The 17,364-nt window shown below is 41.0% G+C and overlaps 1 protein-coding gene across 3 annotated transcripts in view; it reads left to right on the top strand.

Moving 5' to 3' along the window:
• Positions 1-17,364, top strand: part of LOC133569486 (solute carrier organic anion transporter family member 5A1) — a 107,649-nt gene that overhangs the window by 26,995 nt on the left and 63,290 nt on the right. Inside the window, exons 1-3 of one of the 3 annotated variants that reach the window (XM_061921864.1) lie at positions 3,334-3,521; positions 3,727-3,829; positions 4,292-5,574. In XM_061921864.1, the coding sequence (XP_061777848.1) occupies positions 4,644-5,574 (931 nt within the window). In that variant the 5' untranslated portion in view covers positions 3,334-3,521; positions 3,727-3,829; positions 4,292-4,643. Of the gene's footprint in view, positions 1-3,333; positions 3,522-3,565; positions 3,830-4,291; positions 5,575-17,364 lie in introns of those variants that run through there. The other 2 variants (XM_061921863.1, XM_061921865.1) reach the window with 2 other exon arrangements.

The following is a 17,364-nucleotide window of genomic DNA, read 5'->3' as shown; positions in this document are numbered from 1 at the left end:
TTAACACTATATGGTTAATATGCAGTAGTAGCACTCGTTGTTTTTTTTTTTATAGCTATAAGACAAATGATTAGAAACAGGTTAGAACTACAATAATAAAGAGTTGTTAATAAAACTATATAAGCAGCATCGGTAGTATTTTACATCTTCTCATAATGAGAGGCTTGTCTTTGCTAATCAAAGCTGTGTGTTATCAGTGTTTAACATCAGTGCAGTAAATGGGTCTGCATTTCATCAATGTCCTCATGATTTATCAGGAAAGGGACATTGAGTCCCCCTTTTGTCATGGAGGGGACCTGTGTGAGTCCACTTACTTGGTCACCTGCTGATGGTCGGGTTGGGTTGGATGCAGAAGGGGACGGGGGTGGGGGAGGGGGTAGGGCGGGGGCACTTTAGCATAAGCACTGGGGGCCCAATCTGCTAGGATTGCTCCGCACAGCAAGGGGCCCTCTGCAGGCTTATGCTGGGGGTCTTTATTTTACAGCGGGCCCTTGCACTTTTTAACACAATTACTACACCACCCCTGTGTGCTCATGTGCTTGTCTAATTCACATGCAGCAGCTGCTCACTGGGCTGCAGATGCAAGAACTCATTTGCTGATAGGAATGCAACACAAAAGGCTCATTTCAAAAGAGGCCTCGACTGTAAACACTGATGGGTATACCTACTTCAAGCTAGAGTCCCACGTGTGTGTGCTGTTTGTGTAATTATTTCATGGCTGATCACAAGCTTTGACTTCCAGTTACAGATATCCACCCCTCATTTTCCCGTATCCTGCACGCCACAGCCAAGGCTATGTGCATTGTTTTAATGAACACACATGTCAGCGTGACTTTATGCATCTGCACAATTCCCTTTTAATAGCCCCAGACTGACTTTCATTAGGGATTCCTGCTCATGTCAATAAAGTTGGTATGGTTGACAGGAAGAGTGTCAGATGGATGGAGCAGGAGGAGGGGAGACAGACCACCCACCCCCACCTACTCTGCTTCTTCAAGGCCAGCAGGAATGTAGACTGCTGATGACCTCATGAGGATCACTGATTCCTGTTTGACTATTTTAGATGAATTAGAAAAATGACTATAGAACCCCATGGTTAAATAATATATATTTAATAATTGTATATTTAATCATAGTAAGCTGCATAAAAATGTATACAAATCACATTTCTAAGCATGCATCGCTCTATTGGAATTTGGTAATAAAGCACCATCTAGTGGTCATTTGTTTAAAGTGTAACCTAAAGAAACTTTTCCAACAGCAATTTACCAAATGTCCACAAGAGAGCAGTGTTGCATTACGCGCCCAAAATCTGACGTTTGATTTGTAAAACAAATCCAAAACAATGAGCAATTGTATGCACATTGAAAAATAATATGTACATGTAAACAAACAGTAATTTAAATATGATTGTTTTCATTGTAAGTATAATAGTAACACGCTGTAACGGCACTGTTTATGGGAACTTTTCAGCTATAAATGAGAGCTTTATACCCGCCCCTCAGGTACAAATGCATGCTTGTTCTGTCGGTTTTTGACAAGCTAAAAACTGCATTTGCACATCATTTTTAGTCTTCTGGGAAAGGCTTTGTTCACACTTCTTTGGCCAAAACTGTTGCAGTCCTCTGGGAGATCACGTTCTTGCAAAAGGTCACAAGCATACCCATCTGCGGTGGAAGAATAATCTGTTGTGCTCAGAAGAATGTGTTATATTTCCCATGCACCTTAAAGGCCTACTGAAACCCACTACTACCGACCACGCAGTCTGATAGTTTATATATCAATGATGAAATATTAACCTTGCAACACATGCCAGTACGGCCGGTTTAGTTTACTAAATTGCAATTTTAAATTTGCCGTGGAGTTTCTTGTTGAAAACGTCGCGGAATGATGACGCGTGCACGTGACATCACGGACTGTCAAGAAATATTAGCGCAGCACTATTTGCGGCTAAGAGTCGTCTCTTTTCATCGCGCAATTAAACAGTATTCTGGACATCTGTGTTGCTGAATCTTTTGCAATTTGTTCAATTAATAATGGAGAAGTCAAAGTAGAAATATGGAGTTGGGAGGCTTTTGCCTTTAGCCACACAAACACACGGTGATTCCTTGTTTAAAATTCCCGGAGGTGAAGCTTTTCTATGGATCAGAGCGGTCAAACAAACATGGTTCCCGACCACTTGTCAACCGGCAGGTTTCGGTGAGAAAATTGTGTTAAAAAGTCGCCTCTTACCGGAGATCTGGGGAGTTTGCGCTGTCCTTGTATGTGCCGTGACTTCCCTCAGACACTGGCCTCAGGACACCCGTGGACACACCCCTCCGACCATCAGATACTATTTAATCTCACTAAAACACTAGCAACTCAAAAGAAAGATAAAGGATTTCCCAGAATTATCCTAGTAAATGTCTCTAAAAACATCTGAATCTGTCCCAATGCAATTAATAGCCTTTTTTAAAAAACTTTATTTATTTATTTATTTATTTATTTTTTCTAGTCCTTCGCTATCAATACCATCATCCACGAATCTTTCGTCCTAGCTGAAATTAATGGGGAAATTGTTGTTTTCTCGGTCCAAATAGCTCTTGCTGCTGGAGACTCCCATTATAAACAATGTGAGGATGTGAGGAACCCTCATCCTTTTGACGTCTTCGTCTGTGACTTCCGGTAAAGGCAAGGCTTTTTTATCAGCACCAAAAGTTGCGGCCTTTATCGTCGATGTTCTCTACTAAATCCTTTCAGCAGAAATATGGCAGTATCGCGAAATGATCAAGTATGACACATAGAATGGACCTGCTATCCCCGTTTAATCAAGAAAATCTCATTTCAGTAGGCTTTTAATAACCCACGGAGTGACTTCAGTAACAGGATTAGTGTTAAATGCTTGTGATTAATTGTGATTTAACATGCCTATAAATCTAGCAGTATATAAATACAAATATGTTGTAGTTGCTGAAAATGGGTATGTGTGCTTCCATCTAGTGGTCAAAACAAGTCATTGTAGTTTCACACAACTTTTATCTCTCAAGATAATTGAATTTTTATGAAAAGTTAAGCACAAATTGAGCTCTTACATGTCACTTTAAAGTTAGGAATACATTGTTATACAGTAATGATAACAATACATATGGTACTGTTATAATTAATAATTAATTGGATATAGTCGTTTTTTATACAGTTATGTCAGTTTATTATTGTTTATGTTAGCTGCAATGAGTCAATCAAGGCATGGCTCGCAGCTGTTTTGATGACGTAGTGGGAACTTCTAAACACACCGCCATGATTGTTGAAAGGCATGCCGGTACATGTAGTCGAAAGAGAAAATGTCCCCACGTGCGTCAGTACAGAAATACCTTGCTCGTAAATTTTGCAGGCTTTAAAATATTTAACCTATTATCCTTATAAGTCCGTGTTTCTCACATGGTAATGTTGGGGTTATTTAGGAGTAATGTGTTAGTTCGTTGAAAAGGGGAAATACAATTCCCAAGATAGCTGATTTTGTAAACAATTCGTCGCTTGTGGTGGTACGTTCAGGAAACACCTCTCTTTGGGTATCCTTGTCCTACAAGACTTGTCAATGTTTCTTAGAATTAATGACACAGCATATATATAACACTGTATTAAACCAGTGAGAATAGTCTTACAATTTGAACGAGTGCAAAGTATTAACATCATTTAATGTAGTCGCTTTGTAAGAGCAACCTGAAGATGTTTTCTGATTTCCGACAGTCACTGGATGCGTCAGCAGGAGCAGCAGCCCTCACAGCAGACTGATTTCATTCAGCGAGCAGCCGCTGCGAGGAACACAACAGACTACATAATTCAGTTACTTGTAAGTACCAAGACCTTTCTCCATCTTTAAACATTTCTCCAAAACTTTTTTCCCTACATTTTCGACCAATATATCCCCCCAGTTTATTACCAATGGCACCGTTTTGTGTCTCTGTCGCTGCTTGTGATTCCTTCCAAAGTGACATAGAGTGAGACGTTCAGGGACAGCTTGCTCTTTTGTTCTCCAGCTCTGTTTCTCTCCTGACAAAGGAGAGATGTTTGTGTTTTTGTTCATCTTTTTGGCTTTGAGATAGTTTGAAAACAACACCGCTCAGTTGCACGCATTGTTCATGTTGTATTTGATGATTTTTTTTTTTTTGCGGGGGCCAACATTTGGTGATAAAAAGTGCCCCCATTGACCTACACACTGGAACAGTTTATAGGCATTGACCCAGTAAAAGTATCAGGTTTGTTGTTGTAAGAATATATTTCTGACTGTAGCACTTCTTTTTTTGGGTTATAGGCTGCTGCTCTGCCGTGCAACAAAGGAAACAAGCATCAAACAAAGAGCCATAAAAACAACACCAGGATGGGATCCTATAGATAGAAGAACGCTGCATCAAATTTAAGTTTTTAGGATATTTCTTGTCAAAAATGGCGTTTTTTTTGAGTGGCTTGCAAGGATAATTAAGCCCTTGTGTGTTGTTTCAAAAGCTTCTTACAGATGGAAACATGCACATGACCACAGGGGTCCAGTTCACCATGGTGATGCTGGTAAAGCAGTTTTTAGTCCAATCCCTTCTGCCTCTTCATCGTGTGCTCATGTTACACTAGAATCCGTGACAGCTCTCCAGGGTCCTCCTAAAGCTCTGGCCATGACGTTGTCCGACAGCGACGAGACCGGGAGCGATCTCTCCGAGTCTCTGGAGATCCTCCAGCTTCAGGACCAGTACATGGACTCTGAGAGCTGCTTTAAGTCGAAAAGTTTACCCATCCTGAATGGACCCTGTCCAACGCACTGCAAGGAAGCTGGACTGCTTCACGCTGCCCATGTGGAAGAGAGTTGCGAGCTCCAGCTTCAAACTCCTGATGAGGCGGACTTGCCTTCATCGAGGACGGACATCTCCCCTTCAGTGTCCAGCATGGTGGGACTCAGCAGCTCATTACCCCTGGAACCACACAGGGCAGCAGGGGGTAAAAAGGTGGGCTTCTCTCTCTCCCGCTTTGTTCGTATTCCGGCCAGGAAATATGTGCGCGTTATCCTCCGAGACTCTCGCTGCTTCCTGTTTTGCATGTGCTACCTGACCTTCATCCAGTCCCTGATGGTGTCAGGCTACCTGAGCAGCGTCATCACCACCATAGAGAAGCGTTACAGCCTCCGCAGCTCCGAGTCGGGCCTGCTAGTCAGCTGCTTCGACATCGGCAGCTTGCTTGTGGTTGTCTTCATCTCCTACTTTGGGGGCAGAGGTCAGAGGCCGCGCTGGTTGGCTGTAGGCGGCGTGGTCATCGCCATCGGGGCAGCACTGTTTTCCCTGCCTCATTTCATCTCGCCGCCTTACCAAATACAAGAGATGAACGCGTCGGCGGGTAATGAAGGACTCTGCCTTAGTGGCAACAACAGCGGGCGAGAGATGTTTGACCACGCGGCGTGTCCCCGAAACCAGGAGGGCAATGAACACAACCTCTACGTGGCTCTCTTCATCTGCGCCCAGATACTGGTGGGCATGGGTTCCACGCCAATCTACACCTTGGGACCAACCTACTTGGATGACAATGTGAAAAAAGAGAACGCTTCTCTGTACCTGGGTAAGTCCCTCTACTACATACACAATGCTAACATTGTCAGCGTCCCGCATCTTTATCCTGCAAAAATAAAATGCCAGGTCTTCTGATGGGGCAAGTATTCCAGCATTTCTCTTGGAAAGGTGCTAGCTAGGTGGTAGATGCTAGCATTTTGAAGAAGACAAACTTGTCAGTGGACTTGAAGGCCTACTGAAACCCACTACTACCCACCACGCAGTCTGATAGTTTATATATCAATAATGAAATATTAACATTGCAACACATGCCAATACGGCCTTTTTAGTTTACTAAATTACAATTTTAAATTTCCCGGGAGTTACGTCTTGAAAACGTTGTGTAATGATGACGTGTACACAAAACGTCACGGGTTTTTAGGAAGTATGAGCGCTGCGCACACACACAGCTAAATGTTGTCTGCTTTAACGGCATAATTATACAGTTTTTTGGACAGCTGTGTTGCTGAGTCTTTTGCAATTTGGTCAATTAATATTGGAGAAGTCACAGTAGAAAGATGGAGTTGGGAAGCTTTAGCCTTTAGCCACACAAACACACGGTGATTCCTTGTTTAAAATTCCTGGAGGTGAAACTTTCCTATGGATCAGAGCGCGGTCAAGCGAACATGGATCCTACCACATGTCAACCAGCAGGTTTCAGTGCGAAAATTGTGGTTAAAAAGTTAATTCTTACCGGAGAAAAGCTGAGCTTGTGCCGTCCATAGCTGCCGTCGACTCCCCTGAGACACTGCCCGTCAAGACACCCGTGGAGACACACCTCCAACTATCAGGTAATGTTAAACTCACTAAAACACGCTAGAAAGATAAGGGATTTCCCAGAATTAACATAGTAAATGTGTCCAAAAACATCGGAATCCGTCCCAATGCAATCGTGTTTTTTTTTTTTTTTTCTAGTCCGTCGCTATCAATATCCTCAAACACGAATCTTTCATCCTCGCTCAAATTAATGGGGAAATTGTCGTTTTCTCGGTCCAAATAGCACTTTTTGTTGGAGGCTCCCATTAAAACCAATGTGAATATGTGAGGAGCCATCAAACATGTGACGTCATCGTCTGCGACTTCCGGTAGAGGCAGGGCATTTCTCTTAGCACCGAAAGTTGCGAACTTTATCGTGGATGTTCTCTACTAAATCCTTTCAGCAAAAATATGGCAATATCGCGAAATGATCAAGTATGACACATGGAATAGATCTGCTATCCCCGTTTAAATAAGAAAATCTCATTTCAGTAGGCCTTTAAATTTGTCGCACCTTTTTTCAGAATTGAAGGATGCCATCGGGCTGCATTACAGTCCTCCCTCGCCACATCGCACTTCAAATATTGCGGCATATTCTATACAGTATATCTTTGGCCTAAATTAGGTGTTAGGTCGTGTTTATGTCCCATGTGTATTAAAAGTGCAGTATTTGTCTGAGTTTGTATTATGTTGTGGCGATCGATAAAGATATTCACTGAGCATGACTTCCGTTTCTGGATTAAGGGTGAACAATGCTAACTGTCATACTATATCTGATTGGTCCATGCATGAGCAAAGACTACGTCACTTCCTGTCATCTTATTTTACGGCAGTTATGTTTGTGCATGCCGTCAGTGTGACCAAGGTTTTCCTTTTTGTAATCTTTATTTCAATAACAATATTTTTTATAGAAGGTTACATACAAAAACAACAAATTGAAACAAATGTTTAAGAATAGTTTTATTTTGAAAGCGTACGGATCCATACAGAAACCTGAACAATCGGGTGGCATAGCACAGATTGTAGAGCAGCCGTGCCAGCAACTTGTCAGTTCCAGGTTTGAATTCAGCGTCCGTCATCCTAGTCACGGTCGTTGTGTCCTTGGACAAAATTCTTCACCTTTGCTCTTAATGTGTTGTGGTTAGCGCCTTGCGTGGCATCTTCTGTCATCACTGTGTGAATGTGGCATGTAATGTAAAGCGCTTTGGGTATCATTCCAGGTATAGTAAAGCGCTAAATAAATACAGACCATTTACTCTGGAGCCTTAAAGTACCAGTAGAGTGGAAAAACAAGTCGACTTTATATGCTTAATTTTGTTTCATTGTATCCATTAAATCATATCTAATTGTATTTACAGCCAGCAAAGTTTGTGAAAACACTGTTTTAAACATCACAAAATGCCACAAATTCAGTCAGCCTTTTTGAATATTCCGCTCCGAATACCTTCAGCTGTTGCCAGAGATTAACGTCACAATGGGAACGCTTTAGCACTTTGACGGTAGTATCAAATCAGTTATACTGGAAATAAAAATTAGACAGTTTATCATTCACAATTCCTATATAAGACATAAACACGTTTTTCTTTTTTTATGCATTATGTGTTGTAAATAAATAAAATGCATAAAAAGTCTAACAATTTAGTCAATTGGGGCTCTCTATTTGGCCGTCGAAACCCTCTAAATAACCATCTTAAACCCACCAACAACACTATGTACATATTGTGACCTGAATATTAACCAAATATTAGCAATGTTGTTTTTATAAGCGCTAACACAGACAAACAATTTCTTAGCAGCACAATGATCCAGACAGCTAACTAGCCCTCTGCTTCCTTTACTGCAAGCCGACATCGATGTCATGCTGCTCCTGCGATATCGTGTCTCGGCTCGTTGGTTATTTTAGATTATAAATCATGCCTCTCATCTGGATAATAGGATGATGTAGCCATAATGTAGAAGCTGTTCATCTGTGACATTCAATGTATACTCGGAGATGGAGACGAACACACACAACCGAAGACAGTATCTGCAGGGAAACTTTTCCTTGTTAAACCTTTTTGTGCATCATGATTGATTCTTCAACTAAATTAGAAGATATAGACATCCTATCTGTCATCATCAAAGTAATAGCTTAATGTACAATGTTTGCTATCGTTTCATTATGTTTGTTGTCCGTGTTTCTTGTTTAGCTCTTAGCAATGCTGCCACATGATGCTATAGTGTTTCACTAAAGGGGGATTTGTTTAGTAAAGCTTCTAAAACTTGTGGCTCATTCTCCTTATCAGTTACAACACAAGGTTCTGGATCATAATTTTTCCCAAAGTTCTTGTTGTTGGCTCTCACATAGTCTGCTTGAGTTGCATTGTTTTTGGTGGGGAAGGGATCTTTAGTCACTACCTCTACGTCACACAGTGACGTGTCTGGCTGCCTCATTATCTCTCAAAATGGATAGGCAATCTCCATGAGATTGATACTATTTTGATCACATTTTTTGTTCACAAACTTCGGAAGTGTTAAGGTGTCAAATCAGATATATATGATAATAGCTTCAATATAGAGGCAAATTGTTTTTCCACTCTACTGGTACTTTAAATGGCAACTGCGCTTTTTTTTGGAATTCTGCTTACTGTTCACAATAATTTTGAGAAACAAGAAGACAGATGTATTTTCCAATGCATTCTAACTTGTAAATAAAAGTCTACTTACAATGGAGTCATTGGGAGGTCTGCTATTCTGCCCATAAAGCCCTCTAAATCAATGCTTCTCAATCTTTTTTCAGTGATGTACCCTCTGTGAACATTTTTTAAATTCAAATACCCCCTAATCAGAGCAAAGCATTTTTGGTTGAAAAAAAATGGATAAAGTAGTAAAATACAGCACTATGTCATCAGTTTCTGAATTATTAAATTGTGTAACAGTGCAAAATATTGCTCATTTGTAGTGGTCTTTCTTGAACTATTTGGAAAAAAAGATATAAAAATAACAAAAAAAAACTTGTTGAAAAATAAACAAGTAATTCAATTATAAATAAAGATTTCTACACAGAAGTAATCATCAACTTAAAGTGCCCTCTTTGGGGATTATAATAGAGATCCATCTGGATTCATGAACTTAATTCTAAACATTTCTTCACAAAAATAGAAATCTTTAACATCAATATTTATGGAACATGTCCACAAAAAATCTAGCTGACAACACTGAATATTGCATTGTTGCATTTCTTTTTACAGTTTATGAACTTACATTCATATTTTGTTGAAGTATTATTCAATAAATATATTTATAAAAGATTTTTAAATTATTGATATTTTTAGAATATTTAAAAAAAATCTCACGTACCCCTTGGCATACCTTCAAGTACCCCCAGGGTTACAGGCACCCCCATTTGAAGGCCACTGCTCTAAATAACCATCTGAAAACCGTCTACTCCATTTAAAATTTGTGACCTGAATATTCACCAAGTATTTGTGAAAGTGTTATAAGCGCTTACGCAGACAACCTATTTAAAGCAGCACTGCGATCAGAAGGAGCTAACTAGCTTACACTGCTATATTGACATCATCGGCTGGTGAACTGCTCTCTCGCTTCGGTGCTTGTGAAAAAGTTTATTGTAGATTATAAATAATGCCTCTCACCTTGGTAGTAGATGGATGAGAACATAATCCAATAAATTGGTCAACTTTGGCATCCAATTAAGACACAGGAATGGCGAGAGACACAAAAAGACACTTAGTCCCCCCCTCCTCCCACTTTTATTTTCTCGAGGATTATGATTTATTTATCAATATATTTTAAATATATGAACAACCCATCCGTCGAAATCCCAGTGACAGCAGACATTGTACAGTAAGTGGTGTTTTATTATGTTTGCTGCCTCCCATGAAGTTTACAGTGAGCAATAATCAGTGTTGGGACTAACGCGTTACTGTAACGCTGTTATTTTCGGCGGTAACTAGTAGTCTAACGCATTATTTTTTTTATATTCAGTAACTCAGTTACCGTTACTACATGATGCGTTATTGCGTTATTTTTTTATGTAGTATTGGCTAGAAACAGAAGATTTGAGTGTGTTTTATTGGAGAGTTGCAGTGTCCTTCTGAATCTTCTTGTGTCACAACGGGGAGAAGAGAAGAGGCGCGCTCTGTGTGTGTCTTGTATGGGTGTGGGGAGGGGATGGGGGCGTGTCTGTGTTTACTAACAAGACGTAATTGCGAGCCGCAGTCCAGTTTCTTAACATGGAGATATTCTCACTACTTTTCTTTTGTCGAGCACAAAAAAAAGAACATTTTAGTTAAATGTCAGTTCTGTCTTGGATCACAGGTCCCATCTACTGCCCAACACAGCAATTCAAATCTGCTGAAACAGCTACAAAAGCAACATGCTTCGACAAAGCTAGTAAAGAGAGACACAGACTCCGATGCCACTTCACTTCCACTTAAGGATTTTAACGGAGGCACTGCTTGCCAGGACAACGTTGATAGAGCCATTGCAGCATATGGTAAATGGGTTGTACTTGTATAGCGCTTTTCTACCCCTTTTTAAGGAGCCCAAAGCGCTTTGACAGTATTTCCACATTCGCCCATTCACACACATATGTGCTAGAAGACATGCAGGCTATTTCTACAGTGGCGTCACCCGCTTTCAGGCAGCTAATTAACACAATACCGGCGTCAAACAGCAAATGGCACGAAAAACATTTTCACGTACCTGGACAGTGAGGACATACACATGGAAAGCCAGCTAAAGAAACACTCTGCCTCTGCTCATCATTCAGCACTGAAGGTACACAAACTGTCAATTCTCTTATATACTGTTGCTCTTTCATTCTAGACTTCTAGAGTGTTTGATTATCATGTCACTCTAAATGTGTAGACTATAAAGTTCACTAACATAAAGAGGGATCCCAGTGGGCCAGGCCAATCTTTACTTATTTCTAAACTAAACCGGGGAAATGTGTAGTGTTCTGGGCTTCAGTACAGTGTTGATCTCCTGAAGATTTTATTTCACAATTCCTTGAGAGAAAAAAATGCCTGGTTAGGCTTTGTGTATGTCATGTGTGCCTTCCTTGGGTGAAGCCAGGTTTAGAGCGATGTTGTTATGCGGTTTGTTTCTTATGTATGTTATGTTGCAGCTATTTAAAATAGTTTTGTCAATTTGTAGTGGCCTGAAATAAATTGGCCCTTTGAAACATATCTTTGTGTGTTGTATGTAGACCACATTGCTTACCAGAGTTCAGCGTTGCAAATGGATGTCAAGTTGATCAACAGATTGTATTATTCTCCAGTGCAATAACCTTAATGAAATGAGGGCTAAAAGGGCATTAATGGGAGCTTTAAAAAGAAAAAGAAAAGAAGTAACTAATTACTACTTGATGAAAGTAACTGAGTTAGTAACTGAGTTACTTTTGACATAAAGTAACTTGTAGAATAGATCAACTCTCCTGGACTCCATTGTAAGCGGACTTTTGCTCGCATTTATTTACTAGATCCATCCATCCATTTTCTACCGCTTAAGACGCACTATATCTTTTACAGTGTTTCTTAACAATAAGGACCATTGTTGGGCCGCTAGTGCCCGCTGGTTGGCCGTTAAAAATATTGTTTTTTCATCTGTGGTCGGTATGGGCTGCAAAGGTAATAAGTTGTAATATAGTTCTACCACTTGCGGCAGTAATGAGACTATCAAAAAAACAGATGAAGTCTGGAGCTAAAGTTTATTTAGCGCAAAAATTATGACTAAAGTGGTGAAGCTGTATTTTCATTTGCACTTACATTTTTTGATGGTTTAGTCAAACATGTATAGATTTATTAATAATTTAGTTGGAATTAATTCAATTTAGCAATGTGTAACTTCATCAGTTTCTATGAGTTATCCTTTTTCAGTATATTTGATAAGTATTTATTTTTGCACTTACCCTGACCTAAGCCTTAATGATAATCTTTACGATTAACTTATTGTTTCATTTCGTTTGACAAAGTTTGTTTTGTAAACTGTCAGGTAAGATATATTATCAAAAATGATTAAAACCAAGAGTAAGATTACTAATTCAGTGTTAAAATTTGAGTGGCTTCTCTGGAGGAGATACGTTAGGCCTTGAGGTCAAAGGTTAAAACCCCCTGATCTTTGACATCATCAGCTCCACATGACTTTGGTAGGCAATGGGAAATGACAACACAATGTTAACAACACTGCTAATGGCAGTAGCTGCGACTGTCATGTTGACCACATTTTGACTGAACAACACACGGCTGTGGTTTCGGCCTATGGAAGACCAGTTTTAATTACATAGTATTTCCAAGTATTGTAGTTGCCCGGGCGACAGCCATAGCAATGACACTTAAAGGGTCCTCCAGGCTACCACTACTGTGAGTACTGTATTGTACAGTAAAAAGCACTTAAGGCTACGATATTGGGTGAAACGAGTGTAGCCGTGACTCTAAACTGTAGATGCTATTTAATGTTTAGAGGGCTATAATGTATTTAATTGGTTGTAAACAGTATTTGCTTTATCTATGAAAATATTCGATTTCTTAACAATCATCCTACTTTTTGGCAGTTTGTTTACCTTGGTCAGGCCTAGTACCAATTAGCCACAATAATGGATGACTGTAAAGAAGCTAAAACCAATCCGGTACAGGTCAATATATGCAAAATTCTAGGAGCTCTGTGTTTTAGGTGACAGAGAAAATGTGTGTATCGTAATAGTTAATAATAATCCATCCATCCATTTTCTCCCGCTTGACCCTCTTTGGGTTGCGGGGGGTGCTGTAGCCTATCTCAGCTGCATTCGGGCAGAAGGCGGGGTACACGCTGGACAAGTCGCCAACACAGCTAGACGGACAACATTCACACTCATTCACACAATAGGGCCAATTTAGTGTTGCCAATCAGCCTATCCCCAGGTGCATGTCTTTGGAGGTGGGAGGAAGCCGGAGTACCCGGAGGGAACCCACGCAGTCACGGGGAGAACATACAAACGCCACACAGAAAGATCCCGAGCCCGGGATTGAACCCAGGACTACTCAGGACCTTCGTATTGTATCACCATAATAATTTATTTACAAAGTCACAAAACAAGCTTTGGGCCTAACATGGCCATGAGCCCCATTTTGGACACCCTTGATTTAGGCACTGCTACACTGCCACCGGTTCTCTAACAATACACTACCAAATAGTGGTGGTACAGCTCATGGAAAGATGGCTACTTGTGGTCTCCAACCCATTTATACATACACTTCTATTGTATGGCCACTGTTTAACATCTGCTTGCATGCCCTTGGAACCACGTATACTGCAAACTGTGCAAAGTCAACCTTCAGCACCAGATGAGGGAATGTGCGCTCACAGGCAGAACTGGGTTGCCTATGATTAATGGACCAGTACAATATAGTGTGTGTGTGTGTGTGTGTGTGTGTGTGTGTGTGTGTGTGTGTGTGTGTGTGTGTGTGTGTGTGTGTGTGTGTGTGTGTGTGTGTGTGTGTGTGTGCGTGTGTACGTGTGTATGTGTGTACGTACACAGGGAAGCAAAGTTCCGGTGGTCAGAGAGCGTCCTCTCTACTCTGGTGTCATATTTACCCCGCATGCGTGTTCTTTAATTGTAATGTGCATAACTCCTAAAGTAATCCTCCCATGTGACTGTCAGTGGGCCGTGGGGCACCCCTCAATCTGCTGAGGCTCAGTGGCCCACTGACCTTTGCATCTGATTAGAAGAGCTATTTGTCCACCGGTCATGTGATTAAACCGCTCTACGTTGGGATAGCTCACGTCCTTACACACTGGACCTGTCCTCACATTGCCTCCTCGGCTTCCCTCAAGACCGAGTATTGATTGCATCCTTGCGTCACTGCCAGTCACTGCAGCACCGCTATCGAACTGGCCACAAAAACAGCATTCTTCGTTGACGCCTTACCTCCTTTACGACTGGAAGCATCTTCTAACTGCTCCACCTTGACCTTGGTGACTATGTCCTGCTAGTTGGCCCAGCAGGGAAAGAAAGAGGAGATGTGTTCTGACATGTCTGCGAGGCACAAACACGAAAAGAAACGTCCCTGATTTGCATTCCAGATGCTCAGAAAAATAACCATGGCAACCGTGGGGTCTCTTTTGTGAGGCAGGTGTTGCAAGTGCGTGAAGATCTTTATGGCTGTTGCTGCATTCATCAGTCACAGCTGCTGCAGCAAATGGCATGCGGCTGGATAAGTGTTGCCACTTAATTCACTGACTTAGCGAGAACCACTTATTCCAGCAATCATAACCTAACCCCCGACCCCCTTATTCCTTGATTCTTTGAGATGGTGTCACTGCCATAAACCCATAAACCCCAACTCAAATTGCACCGACTCAGAGGGGAGGAGTTGCCTGCTTTTGTAGGACAATGTCGTTGACACCGTGGGGGTGAGATAGTGTGTCTTTGTGAGGATCTTTGTGGCTGTGCGTTTCCTCTGACCTATCATGCTGTAAAGCTCCGGTTTGGTCTCACGTTGCCATGGCAATACAGTGTCACACAACTATCTGAGCTTAAGCCCCATTCTTGCCCACATCACGGACAAGCTGAGGAATTTTCCATTTTAGGATTTCCCCCTCTTGTCTTGTTTTATCTGTGCTTTGATTTACAACACACCATTATTGCTGTTACTATGGTGAAGCCACTCCAGCTTGCTGTAGAGGACATTAGGTTAGGGACCCAAAATCGATCAAAGGTTAATTCATTAACATTTTTATTGGAAGGGGTTTTATTCTTGGCTACAGACTTGTATAGGGTTTCCCTACACAAGCACTATATTTCAATGACTCCTTAATTGAATTCCTAAAAATTACACAAGAAACTAAGTTGATTTATATTTGGATTATCAACAAAGGAGTCATTGAAGTTTGCTTGCTCGACTTGCCCTCATGTTCCAATGCCTTGAAGACTGGCACCTCTACTTTTGACAACCTTCAGCCCCTGTCGGACACAGGCCTCCAATAATTTGCAGCATTCTCCTCACATCAGGCCATGCAAATTCTTTCCTCAAGCTCTGACAGGTCACCAAGCGTACTGGCATACACCTTGCCGTCAATGTACAAACCCCGTTTCCATATGAGTTGGGAAATTGTGTTAGATGTAAATACAAATGGAATATAATGATTTGCAAATCATTTTCAACCCATGTTCAGTTGAATATGATATAAAGACAACATATTTGATGTTCAAACAGATAAACATTTTTTTGTGTGCAAATAATCATTAACTTTCGAATTTGATGCCAGCAACACGTGACAAAGAAGTTGGGAAAGGTGGCAATAAATACTGATAAAGTTGAGGAATGCTCATCAAACACTTATTTGGAACATCCCACAGGTGTGCAGGCTAATTGGGAACAGATGGATGCCATGATTGGGTATAAAAACAGCTTCCCACAAAATGCTCAGTCTTTCACAAGAAAGGATGGGGCGAGGTACACCCCTTTGTCCACAACTGCGTGAGCAAATAGTCAAACAGTTTAAGAACAATGTTTCTCAAAGTGCAACTGCAAGAAATATCATCAAAAGGTTCAGAGAATCTGGAGAAATCACTCCACGTAAGCGGCACGGCCGGACACCAACATTGAATGACCGTGACCTTCCATCCCTCAGACGGCACTGCATCAAAAACCGACATCAATCTCTAAAGGATATCACCACATGGGCTCAGGAACACTTCAGAAATCCACTGTCACTAAATACAGTTGGTTGCTACATCTGTAAGTGCAAGTTAAAGCTCTACTATGCAAAGCGAAAGCCATTTATCAACAACATCCAGAAACGCCGCCGGCTTCTCTGGACCCGAGATCAACTAAGGTGGACTGATGCAAAGTGGAAAAGTGTTCTGTGGTCTGACGAGTCCACATTTTACACTGTTTTAGGAAATATTCGACATTGTGTCATCCGGACCAAAGGGGAAGCGAACCATCCAGACTGTTATCGACGCAAAGTTCAAAAGCCTGTATCTGTGATGGTATGGGGGTGCATTAGTGCCCAAGGCATGGGTAACCTACACATCTGTGAAGGCACCATTAATGCTGAAAGGTACATACAGGTTTTGGAACAACATATGCAGCCATTTAAGCGCCGTCTTTTTCATTGACGCCCCTGCTTATTTCAGCCAGACAATGCCAAGCCACATTCAGCACGTGTGGCTTCGTAAAAAAAGGTTGCGGGTACTTTACTGGCCCGCCTGCAGTCCAGACCTGTCTCCCATCGAAAATGTGTGGCACATTATGAAGTGTAAAATACGACAGCAGAGATGCTGGACTGTTGAACAACTGAAGCTCTACATAAAACAAGAATGGGCAAGAATTCCACTTTCAAAGCTTCAAAAATTTGTTTCCTCAGTTTCCAAACGTTTATTGAGTGTTTTTTTTTTTTTTAAAGAAAAGTTGATGTAACGCAGTGGTGAACATGCCCTTTCCCAACTACTTTGGCACGTGTTGCAGCCATGAAATGCTAAGTTAATTATTATTTGCAAAAAAAAAATAAAGTTTATGAGTGAACATCAAATATCTTGTGTTTGTAGTACATTCAATTGAATATGGGTTGAAAAGGATTTACAAATAATTGTATTCTGTTTATATTTACATCTATGACAATTTCCCAACTCATATGGAAACGGGGTTTTTAGGCCCACAGAAAAAAAAAATCACAAGGTGTGAGCCCTTCAAACGATCTATCGTCAAGAAACTTGATGATCAGGAGATCTCCCACCATACTGTCAAGGTGAGGAGGAGCTGTGTCTTCTTGAAAGAAAGTGTTAGTGAGGTTACTCCTTGCCTGACATTATTTTAAAAGAAAAAGTCTGCCGCATCTATTGGTAATTTTACCCCTGTAAAGATAGTCATGTTATTGGATGCAACGCGGAAGAAAAATTATCCCTGTGCTAGACATTGCACACCAAACCACCAGCTTCAGAGAGTCTTGTTCTCGTTTCTGTTAGGTTTTATTTACCCCCAAATTTGATAGATGTTGGTCTACCCAACCAGATAGATTAAAAATGTACCAATAGCTGTGGGCTGTTTTGGTAATGGTA

This window comes from Nerophis ophidion, linkage group LG15, assembly GCF_033978795.1.
Source record: "Nerophis ophidion isolate RoL-2023_Sa linkage group LG15, RoL_Noph_v1.0, whole genome shotgun sequence".
In the NCBI taxonomy this organism is placed as follows: domain Eukaryota; kingdom Metazoa; phylum Chordata; class Actinopteri; order Syngnathiformes; family Syngnathidae; genus Nerophis; species Nerophis ophidion.
This window is presented reverse-complemented; position numbering and strand designations above follow the sequence as displayed.